The 18,288-nt window shown below is 52.7% G+C and overlaps 1 protein-coding gene across 2 annotated transcripts; it reads right to left on the bottom strand.

Moving 5' to 3' along the window:
* Positions 1 to 398: 398 nt before the first annotated feature.
* On the bottom strand, positions 399 to 16,820 carry SYT12 (synaptotagmin 12). Of its 2 annotated transcripts, none has more exons than XM_060184730.1 (4): positions 16,742 to 16,820; positions 6,398 to 6,448; positions 3,378 to 3,571; positions 399 to 1,326 (listed from the first exon to the last, which is right to left on the bottom strand). In XM_060184730.1, exons 2-4 carry the CDS (start codon positions 6,429 to 6,431, stop codon positions 553 to 555), a joined length of 1,002 nt encoding a protein of 333 aa, XP_060040713.1. In that variant the 5' UTR covers positions 6,432 to 6,448; positions 16,742 to 16,820; the 3' UTR covers positions 399 to 552. The 2 variants fall into 2 exon arrangements, with proteins under 2 accessions (XP_060040713.1, XP_060040712.1); XM_060184729.1 differs by lacking the exon at positions 16,742 to 16,820 and adding an exon at positions 10,713 to 11,155.
* Positions 16,821 to 18,288: the final 1,468 nt, after the last annotated feature.

Below are 18,288 nucleotides of genomic sequence, written 5' to 3'. Positions count from 1 at the left end.
AGGATCAGGCCCCAGCACCACCTGGAGGATCACAACAATGGAGTACACTCTCTCTTTATCTGAATGAAAAAATGACCTGGATGAAACTGCACATGCGAGAGTCGGGTGGTAGCGCAGTGGGTTAAGCGCACGTGGTGCAAAGCGCAAGGACCGGCCTAAGGATCCCGGTTCGAGCCCCCGGCTCCCCACCTGCAGGGGGGTCGCTTTACAGGCGGTGAAGCAGGTCTGCGGGTGTCTGTCTTTCTCTCCCCCTCTCTGTCTTCCCCTCCTCTCTCCATTTCTCTCTGTCCTATCCAACAACGATGACATCAATAATAACTACAACAATAAGACAACAAGGGCAACAAAAGGGAATAAATAAATAAATAAATATTTTAAAAAGAAAAAATTAAAAAAAGAAAGAAAGAAACTGCACAAGTGTGGGGGCCAGGGTTCAAGCCTCTGGTCCCCAGCTTCGGGGGTGGGGGCAGCTTCACAAGTGGTGAAGCAAAGCTGCGGGTCTCTCTCTCCCTCTTCAATCTCCCCTTTCCACTCAATTTCTCCATCTCTATCCTAAACAAATAAAAAAAAAATTAAAAAGAAAGTGCACATGCTTGAGGTTCCACCTCTGAAAAGCCAACCAGCCCACCCACCTACACAACAAAGAACCCCGCATTCCCTTTTCCAAGATGTCACGCGCCCCACAGAAGAGGGAACTGCGTCACCACAAGCTGAAGCGACTTCCTCGGGGTCATGCTGCCAGGAAGTGGGGGCGGCAGGATTTGAACCCCAGCAGTCAGGCTCCAGGGCCCTGCTCCCCACCACCAGCTGGGTGGCTCTGTCTCCCCCCCTCCCACCCCCCCACCCCGCTCTGGGTCCCCTCTGAGTGCCAGGGCGGGGTGGGGGCGGGGAGGGACAGCGGTTCCCGGCACCCAGGGCGGTGCCCCCACTTACCCGGGAGATGCCCACAATCTGCTCGTCGGGCAGCAGGCTGACGCGCATGAAGCAGGAGGCGAATGCGGCCTCCTCGCGCTCCAAGAGGTCCTTGCCCTGCAGCAGGGCCACCCGCAGGGCCTGGGCCGCGCAGTCATAGTCCAGACCCACCTCCACCTGGCCCAGCGGGAAGTCCTGTCCAAATGTGTTGCTGACCGACGACACGGAGTTGAGGGAGTCGGCTGACTGCGACTTGCGCAGCGGCCCGTAGGGCGCCAGGTCCAGCTCGCGGCCCATCAGCTCCAGGGGCCCCAGCTCACTGATGCTGTCCAGCGTGTCCTCCATGCCGAGGCTGCCTTTGCGGCTCAGGGGGCCCTGGGTGCTGGCCCGCTGGGTGTTCCAGGCGGCCACCCTCTGCCGGAGAGAAGAGGGGGTGTGGGAGCATGGCCGGGTCGGGGACACGAGAGGGAGGCCCTCCCTGAGCCCGGCTCAGGCTTGGCCCAGTCACCGCCAAGACCCCCTTGGCCTGTGTGAGGAGACCCTCGGTGGCTGGTCCCTGTCTCTCGGTTCATGCTGGAGAGAGCAGACATGGAGCAGAGACCATGATGTGGGAGGGCCAGGCTCAATGCAGTGTCCTCTGGAGTCTCTCTTTATTTTTATTTTATTTTATTTTATTATTTTAAATTATTTATTCATTTATTTTACCTTTTGTTGCCCTTGTTTTTTATTGTTGTAGTTATTGATGTCGTCATTGTTGGATAGGACAGAGAGAAATGGAGAGAGGAGGGGAAGACAGAGAGGGGGAGAGAAAGACAGACACCTGCAGATCTGCTTCACTGCTTGTGAAGTGACTCCCCTGCAGGTGGGGAGCCGGGGGCTCGAACCAGGATCCTAGTGCTGGTCCCTGCGCTTTGCGCCAGGTGCGCTTAACCCACTGCACTACTGCTCGACTCCCGATATGTTGTTTTGTAGTCAACAATGTGTGAAGATGCTTTGGTTCAGGGTGGTTGGGCGGTGGCACACCTGGTTAAGTGTACATAGTACTAAGTACAAGGACTAGTGCAAGGATACAGGTTTGAGCCCCGTCCCCGGCTGCAGGAGGTCCCTTCACAAGTGGTGAAGCAGGGCTGCAGGTGTCTCTCTATCTTCCCCATCTCTCTCAATTTTTCTCTGTCATATATATATATATATATATATATATATATATATATATATATATATATATATATATATATATATATGTTTTAGTTCTCAATGAGATGAACAGGGTTGGGTATACAATTCTAGGTAGAAGTGACCCCCACTGTGTAAAAACTATACACAGAAAAAAGTTTGGGGTAGAGGAGTCAGGCTGTAGCAGCGGGTTAAGCGCACATGGCAGGAAACTCGAGGACCGGCATAAGGATCCTGGTTCGAGCCCCCGGCTCCCCACCTGCAGGGGAGCCACTTTACAGGCGGTGAAGCAGGTCTGCAGGTGTCTGTCTTTCTCTCCCCCTCTCTGTCTTCCCCTCCTCTCTCCATTTCTCTCTGTCCTATCTAACAACGACGTCAACAACAATAACTACAACAGTAAAAAAACAACAACAAGGGCAGTAAAAAGGAATACATAAATAAACATTTTAAAAAACAACAAGGACAGCAAAAGGGAATAAATAAATAAATAAATAAATAAAATATTTTTTTTAAAGTAGGTGATCGGGGCTGGTGGTGGCGCACCTGGTTGAGCGCACATGTTACAATGAGCAAGGACCCAGGTTCGAGTCCCTGGTCCCCACCTGTAGGGGGAAAACTTTGTGAGTGGTGAAGCAGTGCTGCAGGTGTCTCTCTGTCTCTCTTCCTCTCTGTCCCCCCTTCCCTCTTGATTTCTGGATATCTCTATCCAATAAATAAATAAAGATGATCTAAAAAAAAAAAAAGAAGTTTAAAAAAAAATTAGGTGATCAAGAAAGCCATTTCCAAAATGTCCACATCTCTGAAATACCACCACCCAACAAAACAACTAACAGGGGGTGTTGGGAGAGCATTTTTCTTTCTGTTGATAAGGGAAGTTTTAAAACTTTCTCTTCAGGGGCCAAGCGGTGGCATGCCTGGTTAAGTGCACACATTATAGTGCATAAGGACCCAGGTTCAAGGCCCCAGTCCCCATTTGCAGGGGGAAAGCTTCACAAATATTGAAACAGGGCTTAGGTGTCTCTCGGTCTCTCTCCCTATCTCACCCTTCCCTTTCAATTTCTCTCTATCTCTATCCAATAATAAATAAATAAATAAATAACTTTCTTTTCAAAATCAGTCAATCCTTGACTCCATTCATTCATTCATTCATTCATTCCTTAAATAAGTTTCCACTGACTACCTAGCACTGAGCTACTGTGCTGGAGACTGGAAGAGAAGAAATTTGCTGGGAGTGGGTGAGGGGTGAGGGGTGAGGGTCCTGGGGACTGGGGGGGGGGGCACAGGGACCTTACCTTCTGCCTGGCTTCCTCGTAGGTCTCCCCGTACTTCTGCTGCAGGTACCTGTAGTCATAGTTTGGGAACGGGGAAGGGCTGGGGAAGCTCCCTGATGTCCAGAGCTTCCACAGGCTCACGGCGGTGATGCCCAGCAGCGCCAGGGCCCCTGCGGCGTAGACGCCCACCTCCCAGCCAGGGGGGCTCTGGATGACTGTAAGGCAAGATGGCCTCTCACCAGGGGTTCCCCTGCCTCCCCGCTGTGGATGGGTGCCCCGGGAGCAGAGAGGTAAGCACTGACTCAGTCTCTAACCACTAACCGCCTTTGAGTGGTTACTATAGGCCAGCCGGGTGTTCGTAGGCTTTTTCTGTGATTCCTGCTACTATTCCTGTCGGCTGGCAGATTTGTTTGTTATTATGAAAGGGGGAGAGAGAAGACCAGACATCACTCTGGCACATGTGCTGCTGGGGATCAAACTCAGGACCTCATGCTTGAGAGTCCAGTGCTTTATCCACTGGGCTGCCTCCTGGGGCCACTGCCCTAATTTCCATGGCACATACATTTCTACCAGGAGACATGTTCTGGCCACTATTTTTTTTTTTTCTATTTTATTTGATAGGATAGAGAGAAATTGAGGTAGAGGTTAGGGTTAGAGAGAGAAAGAAAGATAGATACCTAAAACAGAAACAGACCTGTTTCACTGCTTGTGAAGTGTCCCCCTGCAGCTGGGGAATGCGGGTTCATCTAACCTGAGATGAGGAGGAGTAACAGGAGGGCCAGATGAGAGCACCTTGAGCTGGGGGGCCAAGGCAGTGAGAGAGGGAGTGTTTCTGGGGCTGGCGGGGACACTCCTCATCACTGCTCCCCCAAACTTGGTCGAATAGGGAGGGACTATGCGGCCATGGTGTGATCTGGTGCAGGAGATGTCCCCAATTGAAGGGCCCAGGTCTCTGTGACCCCCCCCTCCCCCCCCCGGCCCAGAAGGTTTATTCTTAGTGAAAAGTCCCAGCGAGCTGAAGTCTGGGCGGTCCTGAGGCTCCTCAGATGTCAGACATCCACAGGCAGCAGGAAGGAAGGAGGGAAGGACTGTCACTGGGCTTTGAGAGTGACAGCTGGTGACATTGGCTTGTCACCTCAGCATGGCTGATGTGAGGCCATGTGGCAGGTGAACGAGGGCTGGCAGCCTGGGGAGAACAGTGATGACGGAGGGACTGGGCACAGTACCCACCCTTCCTTCCTTGACAGGGTGTAGACTGAGGGTGAAACAAAGTTCTAACAGGGTCCCAGGAGGTGTGTGGGGGGAGACATTGTGTGCATGTGTGAGAACCCCTCACCCATTCTGCATAAAAAGATAAAAGACAGAGGTGGGGGGGTGGCACACCTAACTGAGGGAACATTACAATGTGCAAGGACCTGGGTTCAACCCTCGGGCCCCACCTGCAGGGGAGTTTTGTGAGTGTTGAAGCAGGTCTGCAGGTGTCTTTCTCCACTCCCCTCTTTTTTTAATGGGATTTTTAAAGTGTTTATTTATTTTTATGTCACAGAATTACATGTCGACAGGGGTTTGAATCCACACCATTCCCCCCACCAGAGTTCTGAATCTTCAGTCAGCCCACTGCCATCCACCACAGTTCCCTTAAAGTTGTAGACATGGGCCAACCATCTTCTCTACAACTGCCTGTCCACTTTTATACATAGTTGCCCCTTCTTTTTCTGATTCAATCCTCTCTTCCTCTCCAAGCCACTCATGACAACATAACTACCCCCATGTGGCCCTCTCCTTTGCCTTCTCTCTCTCTGGGTGCTGATGGAGCTGGAGTGCAGAGTCCTCTGATCTTCCTCTTATCACTTCCCCCCCGCTGGGAGTGTGGATCAAGGTTGGTTTTGGGGAGCAGAAGGTTCTGGCTTCTGTAATTGCTTCTCTTACCCCCTCAATTTCTGGTTGTCTCTATCCAATAAATAAAAGATAACAATTTAAAAAAGGATAACGATGTACTGAATCTAGCTGGGGAGGGGCGCAGTGGGGGAAGCACAGGACTTGCATGTGTGGGGCCCCGGGCGCGATACCCAGCACTGGTGTGCTTTCTCTTTCTGCCTTGTGGCCAGTCCCACAGTTCAAAGTGTGAGAAACGTCACCACATCTTATCTTCCGCTCAGCCCTGGGTTGACTGGAGGATTGGGGGGGGGGGGCTGTGTTAGGGGAGGAGCCAGCGGGACAGGGGAGTTGGGATACCCAAGTCGGTCACCTGCCCCTGTCACAACCTCACGGACTCTTTCTCTGGCTCAGCACCCCATCCCTCTATCTGTCAGCAGGTGCGTCTCTGTGTCAGCCTCGACATCATCCACGACATCATTACTTGGACGTGTGTCTGGAGGGCAGTGGGGGGGTTCCTCCATGGTTACTTGGACGTGTGTCTGGAGGGCAGTGGGGGGGTTCCTCCATGGTTACTTGGACATGTGTCTGGAGGGCAGTGGGGGTTCCTCCAAGTGCAGTGTCATCCCTGGGCACAGGGGGGCAGGCCCAGGAATGAGGGGGGCAGTTGGGGATCTGTGCTTCCTCTCAATCCCCAGGGGAGAGTGGCTCCTTTGTCCCTGTTTGCAGGTGGCGGGGTGCCTCTTGGGGTGCACAAGAATGAAGCACTTGGGCCAAACGGTGGCTCAACTGGTTGAGCGCACACATTACAGGGCACAAGGATCCAGGTTCGAGCTCCCAGTTCGAGCTTCCTCTGCAGGGGGAAAGCTTCACAAGTAGTGAGGCAGGGCTGTAGGTGTCTCTCTGTCTCTCTCTTTCTCTATCACCCCTTCCCTCTCAATTTCTAGCTGTCTCTATCTAATTAATAAATAAAAATAATTAAACACATTTTTAAAAGGAAGCACTTAAGAGATAAGAAGGGAGCCTCATACTGGTCCCAGACTGGTGTCCCTAAGGCTATGTGGCACTGGCCAGCTGTCCCCAAGTCAACTCGGGCATATGGGGGTTCCACTGACACCCCACTCCCGGGCTGGAGGACGGGAGGGTGTCTTGCTGCAGGCACTCACCGCTCAGGTGGTATTCTGTCACGTCCACGGCCATGGTGCCTGCTGTTGAGGCTGGAAGGGAAGAGAGTTAGCTCGGAGGGTCATGGTGGGGGGGTGACACCACCCCCACCCTCTCTACTTCATCCCCCCACAGCCTGGAGGCCTCCCACCTGGGGTCCCAGGCAAAACTAGACAGATGCTACAATAGCATCTTTAGTGTCTGGGGAGGTGGCTCAGTGGGTAGAGAGAATGCTTTTGCAAATTTGAGGCTCCAGGTCTGGGCTCCAAGTACCCCCACCACACTAGAGCAGTGTTCTGACCCCTCATTTAACAAATAAACATCAGACCTGGGTTTGAGCCCCAGCCACCACAGAGGAGCATCAAGCAAAAGGGAAGCCTCAGGAATGCAGGCGTGGTGCTGTGGTGTCTTTCCTCCTGTCTCTGTCTCTCCCTCTCTGAGTCTACTGGGATCAGTGGAATGGCGCAGGAATGATGCCCCAGAGAAGACCTGGTGGTAACACACACACAGACTCACACACACACACACACTCTCATTCACTCACACACTCACTCACACACTCACTCACACACTCACTCACTCACACACACACTCACTCACACTCACTCACTCACACACTCACTCACACACTCACTCACACACTCACTCACACTCACTCACTCACACACTCACTCACTCACACACACACTCACTCACACTCACTCACTCACACACTCACTCACACACTCACTCACTCACTCACACACTCACTCACTCACTCACATACTCACACACACACTCACACACACACTCACACACTCACTCACTCACTCACACACTCACACACTCACTCACACACTCACTCACACACTCACTCACACACTCACTCACTCACACACTCACTCACACACTCACTTACACACTCACTCACTCACACACTCACTCATTCACACACTCACTCACACACTCACTCACACACTCACTCACACACTCACACACTCACTCACTCACTCACACACTCACTCACACACTCACTCACACACTCACACACTCACTCACACACTCACTCACACACTCACACACTCACTCACACACTCACTCACACACTCACACACTCACTCACACACTCACTCATTCACACACTCACTCACACACTCACTCACTCACACACTCACTCACTCACACACTCACTCACACACTCACTCACTCACACACTCACTCATTCACACACTCACTCACACACTCACTCACACACTCACTCACACACTCACTCACTCACACACTCACTCATTCACACACTCACTCACACACTCACTCACTCACACACTCACTCACACACTCACTCACACACTCACTCACACACTCACTCACTCACACACTCACTCACACACTCACACACTCACTCACTCACTCACTCACTCGTGTACGGAGGCAGGGAGGCAGGTGCACCACGCCCTGGCACTGCATTGAGAAATAGCATTCAGAGCTTTTTTGAAGCACTTGGATTCCACATTTGTAGGTAAAATCCAACTTTTCCAATAGCATTTGGGTTCCAGATTTTCTTTTTTAAATCTTTTATTTGTTTATTTATTGCTGGCTAGAGATGAGAGAAATTGAGGGGGAGGGGGAGATAGGGAGAGAGACAGAGAGACAGAGAGACACCTGCAGCCCTGCTTCACCACTCATGAAGCTCCTCCCCCACCAGAAGGGGACCAGGAGCTTGAACCCAGGTCCTTGTGCACTGTAATGTGTGTGTGCTTAACCACGTGAGCCACTGCCTGGCCCCTAAAATATTTTACTTGTTTTATTTATTTATTTTCTAAAAGTGATGATATACATATATAATCAAGCATATTATACAATATGGAAATAGATGAAGATAAAGTTATAGAAACTCTTAACATGCATATATATTCACATAAAATATAGTTTAAATCAGTGTAATTGGGAGTCGGGCAGTAGCGCAGCGGGTTAAACGCACATGGCACGAAGTGCAAGGACCAGCCTTAGGATCCCGGTTTGAGCCCCCGGCTCCCCACCTGCAGGTGAGTCACTTCACAGGCGGTGAAGCAGGTCTGCAGGTGTCTGTCTTTCTCTCCCCCCTCTCTGTCTTCCCCTCCTCTCTCCATTTCTCTCTGTCCTATCCAACAACAACAGCAATAATAACTACAACAACAATAAAAAAACAAGGGCAACAAAAGGGAAAATAAATAAATAAAATTAAAAGTATTTTAAAAATCAATGTAATTACAGTAGATTAGAACTGCTTTGTATTCTTGCTGGTGGCTTTTTGCTTTCTATACCTAGTTCTTTTTTTGGGGAGGGGGAAATTAATGGTTTACAGTCGACAGTAAAATATAACAGTTTGTACATGTGTAACATTTCTTAGTTTTTCACATAACAATCTAACCCTCTCTAGGTCCTCCTCTGCCATCATGTTCCAGGACCTATTTGTTTTATTTTAATGAGAGAGATGCAGACAGAAAGACAGAGAGAAACACCAGAGCACTGCTCAGCTCTGGCTTATGGCGGGGCGAGGGAGTGAACCTGGGACTTTGGAGCCTCAAGCATGAGAGTCTCTTTTTGCAGAACCATTATGCTATCTCCTCACCCAGGTTTGTTTTTAGTTTAAGTAGATCTCAAACATTGCTTAGGGTATACGCACACTCAAGACTTCCTTGTTGATCACATCTGGGCACTTCCTCTGGGCTCACTGTACCTGTTTCCCTCTCTGCTCAGCACTGAGCCTGCAGGAGAAACTGTCCTTGAAGCTGGAACATCAATCAGTCCCTGCTCTGCTGGGGTGGCTTCCTCCCTACTGTACCACGCCATCGCACGCCGTAGGAATAAAGGTCTGAGAGCTCATACAAGCCATTACTTGATCCAGAACCAGTCGCTGTTTTATTATTGTTGTTGCTAAGTTCTGATGGCTGGGGTGGGGGGGGTGATCAAGGGAAGCTGTGAGCTGTGTGTGTGTCCACCCGAGGGCAGCTGCTTCCAACGGGGCATCATTGATTTTTCTGCTCTTAAAAAAATACTTTAAAAAATTATGAAAAAATTATGTATATATATATATTTAAGACAGAGAGAAAGTGAGAGGGGAGGAGGAACTAGAAAGGGAGAAAGGGAGAGGGAGCCCTGCTTCATTGTTGATGAAATTTCTCCCCTGCTGGTGGGACCAAGGACTTGAACTGAGGGTCCTTGAGCACGATTATGTGTACGTTCAACCAGGTGCCCCACTCTAAAAGCCTGGGTGGATCCGAGAAGAGAGAGTATAATGGTGAGCAGGGGAAGATAGCATAATGGCTATGCAAAGAGACTCTCATGCCTGAGGCTCCAAAGTCCCAGGTTCACTCCCCCACACCACCATAAGCCAGAGCTGAGCAGTGCTCTGGTGGAGAAGGTGAAGAGAGTAAGATGGTTAAGCAAACAACTTTCATTGCCTGAGGCCTGGGTTCACAGACTCCATTCCTAGCATGCCATAAACCAGAGCCATAAACCAGTGCTCTAGTAAAAGAAGTTGGGGAAGGGAGGGGGAAGGAAGGAAAGAAGGAAGAAAAGAAAATGGAAAAAAAAAAAAGAGAGAGAAGACAGAAAAGGAAGGAAGGAAGGAAGGAAGGAAGGAAGGAAGGAAGGAAGGAAGGAAGGAAGGAAGGAAGGATGCTTAAGGCATATTGTTAATAGGTCCCTTGTAATAGTCTGGAACTCCTTGGAAAATTCCGTGGGTTTCTTGGGATCTGAGTGAAATCTGAGCAGTTCCCTGAGCCTCGTCAAGGATGCTGGGGTCTCCCGGATCTTGAAGGAGAGGTGGCGCTGGTCTAGGGGAGCCGGAAGTCCTGGGCAGAACAGGGAGACGTCCCCTACCCCCAGGCCCTAAAAGCGCCTGCTCCCAGCCCCGCCCCCAGATGCGGTTGTCATGGGGATGGGAGGGCCGCGCAGCTCCAGCCCCAGCCGGGAAGGGTTGGCCCGGGCACTCTGGGCAGGAAGATCCTGGGGAGATGAGCCTGGCCCCGGGCGGCGCCCAGCATTCTGCACATATGTGACCTCATTTAATCCTGTAATGTTGCAAGGGGAGGGCGTGGTCACCCCACGGCCCCAGTGCCTGCTCCAGGCCTTGCTGCCCACACAGTGCCCCTCCCAGAGCTTGCTCTCCAAAGGGCCAGGAGGCCACCTTGGTCACCGCCTGGCCCCCAGCTCTGAGCAGACATGGTTTGCTTTTCTGCTAAGTCCTGTGCCTGCCTGTCTCCCTGGGGACTTGGCTGCATCCTGGGCTTCCTGTCCTGCTCTCCCTGTCTAGCACAGAGTGACCCCCAGTGAGGGAGGGCATGTGGGGACAACCTGCAAATGGTCCAGTGGTCCGCAGGGAGGAGTCCTATGTCTGTTCCCCACTCTTGCCAGGAGCCTCGGTTGTGCCATCTGTACAGTGGGGCTCCACACTGCCCTGCAGGGCGCGGGGACTTGGCAGACACAAGCTGATGTGGTTACAGCCTGATGGCGCTCAGGAAGCTCCCGCTAAGCCCAGGTGGGGCCGGGCCTCGTGGGAGCAGCCTGCAGACGTGCTCTGCTCTGTCTTGACTGAGTCACCAAGCTTCAAAAACCTGGGAAGGTTTCCATCGGAAATGGATTTCTCAAAAGCCCAAAGATGACTGACTTCCCAGCTTTGCTTTCAGAACTGAATAAACTGGGGGCACTGGGTCTGTATCATGTCCCACCAAGAGCCGGGTCCCAATGCTCTGCCCCTGTGGGAGGTATATAACCTTCCTCCTGACACTGACCAGTCTTCCAGCCACTTCTGTTTATTTTTTTATTTTTTTAAAATTTCTTTATTGGGGAATTAATGTTTTATATTCAACAGTAAATACAATAGTTTGTACATGCATAACATTCCCCAGATTCCCATATAACAATACAACGCCCAATAGGTCCTCTATTTTTTAAATTTTTAAAAAAATATTTATTTATTCCCTCTTGTTGCCCTTGTTTTATTGTTGTAGTTACTGATGTCATTGTTGTTGGATAGAACAGAGAGAAATGGAGAGAGGAGGAGAAGACAGAGGGGGAGAGAAAGATAGACAACTGCAGACCTGCTTCACCACCTGTGAAACGACTCCCCTGCAGGTGGGGAGCCAGGGGCTGAAACCGGGATCCTTATGTCGGTCCTTGCGCTTTGTGCTTATTTAAAAAAATTTTTTTTTATCTAGTGGGTAGAGACAGTCAGAAATCAAGAGGGTAAGGGCAGGCAGAGAAAGAGAGAAGTGGTTTAGGAGATGGCACCATGGATAAAGCACTGACTTTCAACCATGAGGTCCTGAGTTCAGTCCCTGGCAGCACATGTATCAATCAGAGTGATGCCTGGTTCTTTCTCTCTCATGTCTTTTTCATGAATATTTAATTCTCTGAGAGGGTGGTAGATCACTGGGTTAAGCTTACATAGTACAAAGCACAAGGACATGCAAGGATCCCGTGTAAGCCCCTGGCTACCCACCTGCAGGGGGGTTGCCTTGCAAGTGGTGAAGCAGGTGTGCAGGTGTCTTGCACTTCCTCTCTATCTCCCCCTCCTCTCTCAATTTCTCTCTGTCTTAAAAAAAAAATTGGCCCCCAGGAGCAGTGGATTTGGCACCGGGCCCTAGCAATCACCCTGGAGGCAAAAAAACCCAAAAACCTGTCCCCCTGCAGGTAAGGAGTGGGGCTCTTGGACCAGAATCTTTGCACACCTGTAATATGTGTGCTCAGCCAGGTGCGCCACCAAGCCCCGAAATTATTTGTTTGTTTATTTATTTATTCTCTTTTGTTGCCCTTGTTGTTGGATAGGACAGAGAGAAATGGAGAGAGGAGGGGAAGACAGAGAGGGGGAGAGAAAGATAGACACCAGACCTGCTTCACAGCCTGTGAAGTGACTCCCCTGCAGGTGGGAAGCCGGGGGCTCGAACCCCGCAGGATCCTTACACCGGTCCTTGCCCAAAATTATTTTTTAACTTTATTTAATTTGATAGGACATAGAGAAACTGAGAAAGAGAGTGGAGAGACAGAGACATGACTGTAATAATGCTTCGCTACTTGTGAAGGCCCTTGTGCCTGGTAACATGAGCACTTAACCAGGTGAACCACCTCCCAGCCCCCCCTTCACCCACTTTTAACCCTTTGGATCCTGGCCGTGTCAGCCCAGTGTACCCACAAGTCTGGATGAGCCTGGGATGGTTCAGAAAGGTCATGTGACCAGCCCAAGGCCGCACGGCCAGCTATGAGCACCCACAGCTTTGTGTCTAGGTCTGCCCAGGCATCTATCTCCCGGTTACCTTCCCCAGGCCTTCCAGGCCTCCCAGGCACTAAACAATGTGCCCCACTGCTAAGACAGGGGACTGAGACCTTAGTGGCCCCATTTGCTGTCTGACAGTTCCTCTGAGTCCTCTCATGAGCTCCAACCCCAGTAAGCTTATCCTGGCCCTGGGGGGCTGCCAAGCAGAGGGGCAGCAGCTTCAGCTTCAAACCAGAAGCGACAAGGCACTAAGAGACGGGGAAGCCAGTAACCAGAGTTGCCTGGAGCTGCCCACAGACAGGAAGTGGGGTACAGTGGGGGTGCACCCCAAACCTTCACTGGTATGTCCCCTCCTACCCTTTTTTTTCTATTTTTTTTTTTGCCTCCGGGGTTATTGCTGGGACTCGGTGCCTGCACTACTAATCCACTGCTCCTGAAGGCTATTTTTTTTCCTTTTTGTTGTCCCTGTTGTTTATTGTTGTTATTATTGCTGTCGTTGTTGCTGGATAGGACAGAGAGAAATCAAGAAAGGAGGGGAAGACAGAGAGGGGGAGAGAAAGATAGACACCTACAGACCTGCTTCACCCATTGTGAAGCAACCCTCCCTGCAGTTGGGGAGCCAGGGGCTCGAACCGAGACCCTTAAGCTGGCACTTTAAGCCTTATGCCAGCACTTCGTGCCATGTGAGCTTAACCCTCTGTGCTACCTCCTGACCCCCTCTTTCTTTCTTTTTTAATATTTAATTTATTTATTAATGAGAGGGATAGGAGAAGAGAGAGAGAGAAAGAATCAGACATCACTCTAGGTACATGTGTTGCTGGGGATTGATCTCAGGACTTCATGCTTGAGAGTCCAATGCTTTATCCACTGCACCACATCCCCTCCCACCCCTCCCACCCTTTCTATCTGTTCTGAGCCCAAGTGCTCAATTGCAAAGGTTCCCTTGTGGGAAACAGCTCTGGGTTCAAGTCCAGCTCCAGGTTCAAGGCAATTTGTCTCTGCTGCTGTAAAGGTTGGATTTCTCAGGGGGTCAGCAGGTGGTTGACCCAGTACAGTGAATGCATCACATGTGTGAGAAGCTGGGTTTGAGCCCCAGGCCACCATAGGGGAGTGCTTGCTGGGAGGAGAAACTTCATGCATGGTGGACAGGGGTTGTGGTCTCTCTCTCTCTCTCTCTGTCTCTGTCTCTCTAGCTCTCACCTTCTACCTAGAGGAAAGACAAAAATGGCCTCAGGGAACAGTTAGGTCCAACCCAGTGACAACCTTACTGGCAAAACACTAACAAAAACCCAAATCAAGCAGACATCCTAGGTGCTGAGTGCTTACCACAGATACAGACCTAATAATCAGAGGGGTAACTGACTCTTTAAAAAGTTTTTTTGTTATCTTTTTTATTTATTGGATAGAAACAGAGAAATTGAGAGGGAAGGGAGAGAGAGAGAAACAGAGTGATACCTGCAGCCCTAATTTACTACTAGCAAAGCTTTCCTCCTGCAGCTGGGGACTGGGGGCTCAAACCTGGGTTCTTGTGCATTGTAACATGTGTGCTCAACCAGGTGCACCAACAAAGGTCCTGTCTCATTTTTTAAATAAAGATTTTATTTATTTATTCCTGAGAAAGATAAGAGGAGAGAAAGAAAGAACCAGACATCACTCTGGTACATGTGCTGCCAAGGATTGGACTTGGGACCTTATACTTGAGAGTCCAGTGCTTCTTTTTTAAAAATTTTTTTTATATTTATTTTATTTATTTTTTCCCTTTTGTTGCCCTTGTTGTTTTATTGTTGTAGCTGTTGGATAGGACAGAGAGAAATGGAGAGAGGAGGGGAAGACAGAGAGGGGGAGAGAAAGACAGACACCTGCAGACCTGCTTCACCGCCTGTGAAGCGACTCCCCTGCAGGTGGGGAGCCGGGGTTCGAACCGGGATCCTTATGCTGGTCCTTGTGCTTTGCGCCACCTGCACTTAGCCTGCTGCACTACAGTCCGACTCCCGATTTATTTAATTTTTTAAAATTTATTTATTTATTATTGGATAGAGACAGAGAGAAACTGAGATGGAGTGGGAGAGATAGAGAGGGAGAGAGATAGAGAGAGACCTGCAGCCCTGCTTCACCTCTTGTGAACCTTTCCTCCTGCAGGTGAGGACCATGGGCTTGAACCCAGGTCCTTGCGTACTGTAATGTTTGCCCTTAACCAGGTGTGGCATCGCCTGGCCCCTATTTTACTTTTTTTTGAAAAGATTTTATTATTTATTTATTCCCTTTTGTTGCCCTTGTTGTTTTATTGTTGTAGTTATTGTTATTGATGTTGTTGTTGGATAGGACAGAGAGAAATGGAGAGAGGAGGGGAGACAGAGAGCAGGAGAGAAAGACAGACACCTGCAGACCTGCTTCACTGCCTGTGAAGCGACTCCCCTGCAGGTGGGGAGCCGGGCCTCGAACCAGGATACTTACAACGGTCCTTGCGCTTTGTGCCACCTGTGCTTAACCTGCTGCGCTACCGCCCGACTCCCCCCCATTTTACTTTTTTTATGCAAGAGAGAAAAAAGAGCACTTCCAGCATATATGGAGCTGAGGCTTGCCAGCCCTGCTCGCTCTCTGCACAGCAGCCTCCAGGCCTGGGTACTCTGCGCAGCAGAGGACGCCACTGGTCAGTCAGCACACCAGTGACAGCACCGGACTCAGAGCCAGGGCTCAGTGGATCTGGGTCCCAACTCCTGGCCACTTTGCTGTCTGCTGACCAGAGCTGGGGGTGGGGGTTAGAGAAAGACCACCCACTCTTCCTGTAACTGGGCCTAAACTTCAGCTGAGCACCCCCTCCCTGGACTTAGCAGAGAAATGGCTTTCCAGGAAATATCGTTTTATTTTGTTTTTTTTTGAGCATCTTTTTCTTTCCTTCTTTTCTTTCTTTCTTTCTTGGTGGAAGATGAGGAAAGACAGACACAGGAGAGACGCCACATCAGGCTCCACAGCTTGCGCACCAGGTTAAGCGCACAAGGCTCAAAGCACAAGGATCAGGGTTGCAGCCCCCCCTCCCCACCTGCAGGGGAGTCGCTTCACAGGCGGTGAAGCAGGTCTGCAGGTGTCCCCCCCCTCCCCTCCTCTATGCAGATGCTCCAGTGTGGTGGCCAGGGCTCAGGTACCAGGGCCCTTATGCATCCTAAAGTGTTGGGGGGGGGGGGTCCGGGGGTCCTCTCCAGATCTCCCAGGAATTTTGTGTCTCTACAGGAAAGTGGGGGCTTGTCTCCAAGTGCTGGCCCTCTCCATCCCGTTTCTCAGTTCACTGCATTCCTACATCTTAGTACTGGGGGCGGGGGGAGAAGCAGCCAGCATCTTTAGATTCTGAATTAATCTCAGGTAGGACACCCCCCCCCCCCGCCTCGATAACGGGATCCTGTTGAAGCCACAGGCTTGGAGGCGGAGGGGCTGCGCGGACTGACAGACCCTGCCCGGTGCCCCAGGGAACTCCGGGGGGCCAGGAAACAGCTTCTGCTACTCCCCAGAGCAGATGAGAAGCAGAATCTAAGCTTGAACCCCAGGCCAGGAGACCCCCGCACCCCCCACCCCTCTAGCTGCTCCGGAAGATTTCAGTTCAGAGAGGGGGTGACAGGAGGGGGCTCGGTGCTGTGCTGCCTCGCGCTAAGTGTCCTGTCTTCTCTGAATCTTAGTCTCCCCCTTTTTTTGGGGGGGTAAGGGGCCCACATTCCGTGGTGCGGGGTTCCCCTGCCTCCTTGCCTGAGAAGAGGGCATCCCCCGCACCCCCAGGGGGGTGTTTGGCCTGGGCTCCTCCACACACTGGCTTCTCTCCAGCCCCCCACGCCCACTCCAGCCCGGATCTGCAACCCGAGGGTTTGAGAAGCCGGGCGCCCCAGCTTCCGGGGGCAACCGGGTAGCCCCCACCGGGGTCGGTGACCTGGGGAGGGTGCTGGGTGTGTGTGGGGGACGGGGTGCGACACGCCTCTCGGCGTGGACCGGGCAGCTGGGGCGCCCTCAGGCTCAGTGGGTGAGTGGGGGGGGGGGCGGCAGGCGCTGGGCTGCCCCGCATGCAGGTCCCGGGTGCGAGGTGGCGGGGCTCGGGGTCCAGCGCGGGGAGGGGACAGCGTATACTCACCCGGGCTCCAGGCTCCGCAGGCCTCCGCAGCCCGGGCCCCGCACCCTCGCCCGCGCCCGGCCAGGCCAGCCCTGCAGCGGGGCCGCCGGCCGGGCTCCGGCGCCGCAGTCCGGGGCGCGCTCCCAGGAGCCGGCTGCGCGCTCTCCGCACCCCGCGCTCCCCGCGCCCCGCACCCCGCACCCTGCGCTCCCCGCGCCCCGCGCCCCGCGACATTGCGCTCCCGCGCCCCGCGCCCCGCACCCCGCGCCCCGCGCTCCCCGCCACTGCGCTCCCGCGTCCCGCTCCCGCTCCCCGCTCCCGGCGCCCCGCGCTCCCCGCCACTGCGCTTCCAGTGACACCCCGAGTCCGGGGCTGGGGGCCGCCCCCAAAGCTGGGCACCGAGTTCGGCCGCGCTCACCGGGTCTCCCGAGACGCGGGCCGAGCACCGGACGCCGAGTCCGCAGGCCTTGCAGGGGGAGGGGGCGTCCGGGGCTCAGTTTCTCTTTCTGCGAAACGGCGCGATGGTGCGCCCCTCCTTCCCGCGGACGCGAGGAGCTGGCGGCGGAGCTGCGGGTCCCCCCCAACTGGAGCGCACCCCTCCCCCCACCGGGGGCGGCGCCTCTCTGACCCCCCCCCTCCCCGGGCCTCCACGGCGCGCTGGCCACTCCAATTTATTTTTTCACACAGGCTGGGAGGGAAGGAGGGAAGGAGGGGCGGAGTGACCTTCCCAAGGTCACCAGCCTAGGAGGCCAGAGGTGGGATTTGAACTCGGGGCTGCATGAATGAATCATTCAGATGTTGCCGACGCCCCCGCAGGAGCGCGGCACCCTGCCAGGTGGGGGCGTTTTGCCATCTCCGGGAAGGGTGCATTCGCTCCTGCCCACAAAGTCTGGCGGGGGCGGGGGGGGGGGGCGGCAGGTGCCCCACACTCTGGGCCCGGGAAGGGCTTCTGGGGTGACCCGCGAGGGGCATTGCCCTCTGGTAGGAGCTGGGCCTCTGCGCCTCTTAGAGATGTGGCATCCTTGGCCAAGAGGTGGGACCCCTGGGGAGCCCGGTTTGACTTTCACGGGGAGGGGGGTAGTTTCTCTCTTTATTTTCTGGACCTGGGGGGTGGGACAGTTACATCCCAGGGCCCAGGTGGGGGGAGTAGGGGTGGCATGGCATGGGTGGTGGACTTCCACTGTCATTGTTAAAATTTCACCCTTGCAGCTTTGGTATGAAGAGCCCATTCTCCGGATGAGGACACTGAGGTCTTGTTGCCGGCTCAGGACTCAAGAGCCAGCTGATGGAGTCAACAAGGAAGAACTTTATTAACGTTAACGGGCCACAGACAGAGCTCGTGCTCTTAAAGAATTCTGGGCCCTGAACAAAGGGAGAATCCAGCTTCTCTGTGGAGCTGCAGGCTGAGAGCAGAAAGCTCATGGCAGAGCAGAGGCTGCAAGGCTAAGCGGGTGAGGCTTGTGCCCATTGCTGGGGTCTGGCTGCCGTAGTTACTGCATAGCTGTGTCTGGGGAAAGGTTTAGCCTCAGGACTTAGAAGATCCATGATTTACCTGTCAGGATAAGATA

This window comes from Erinaceus europaeus, unplaced genomic scaffold, assembly GCF_950295315.1.
Source record: "Erinaceus europaeus unplaced genomic scaffold, mEriEur2.1 scaffold_623, whole genome shotgun sequence".
Taxonomy (NCBI): domain Eukaryota; kingdom Metazoa; phylum Chordata; class Mammalia; order Eulipotyphla; family Erinaceidae; genus Erinaceus; species Erinaceus europaeus.
This window is presented reverse-complemented; position numbering and strand designations above follow the sequence as displayed.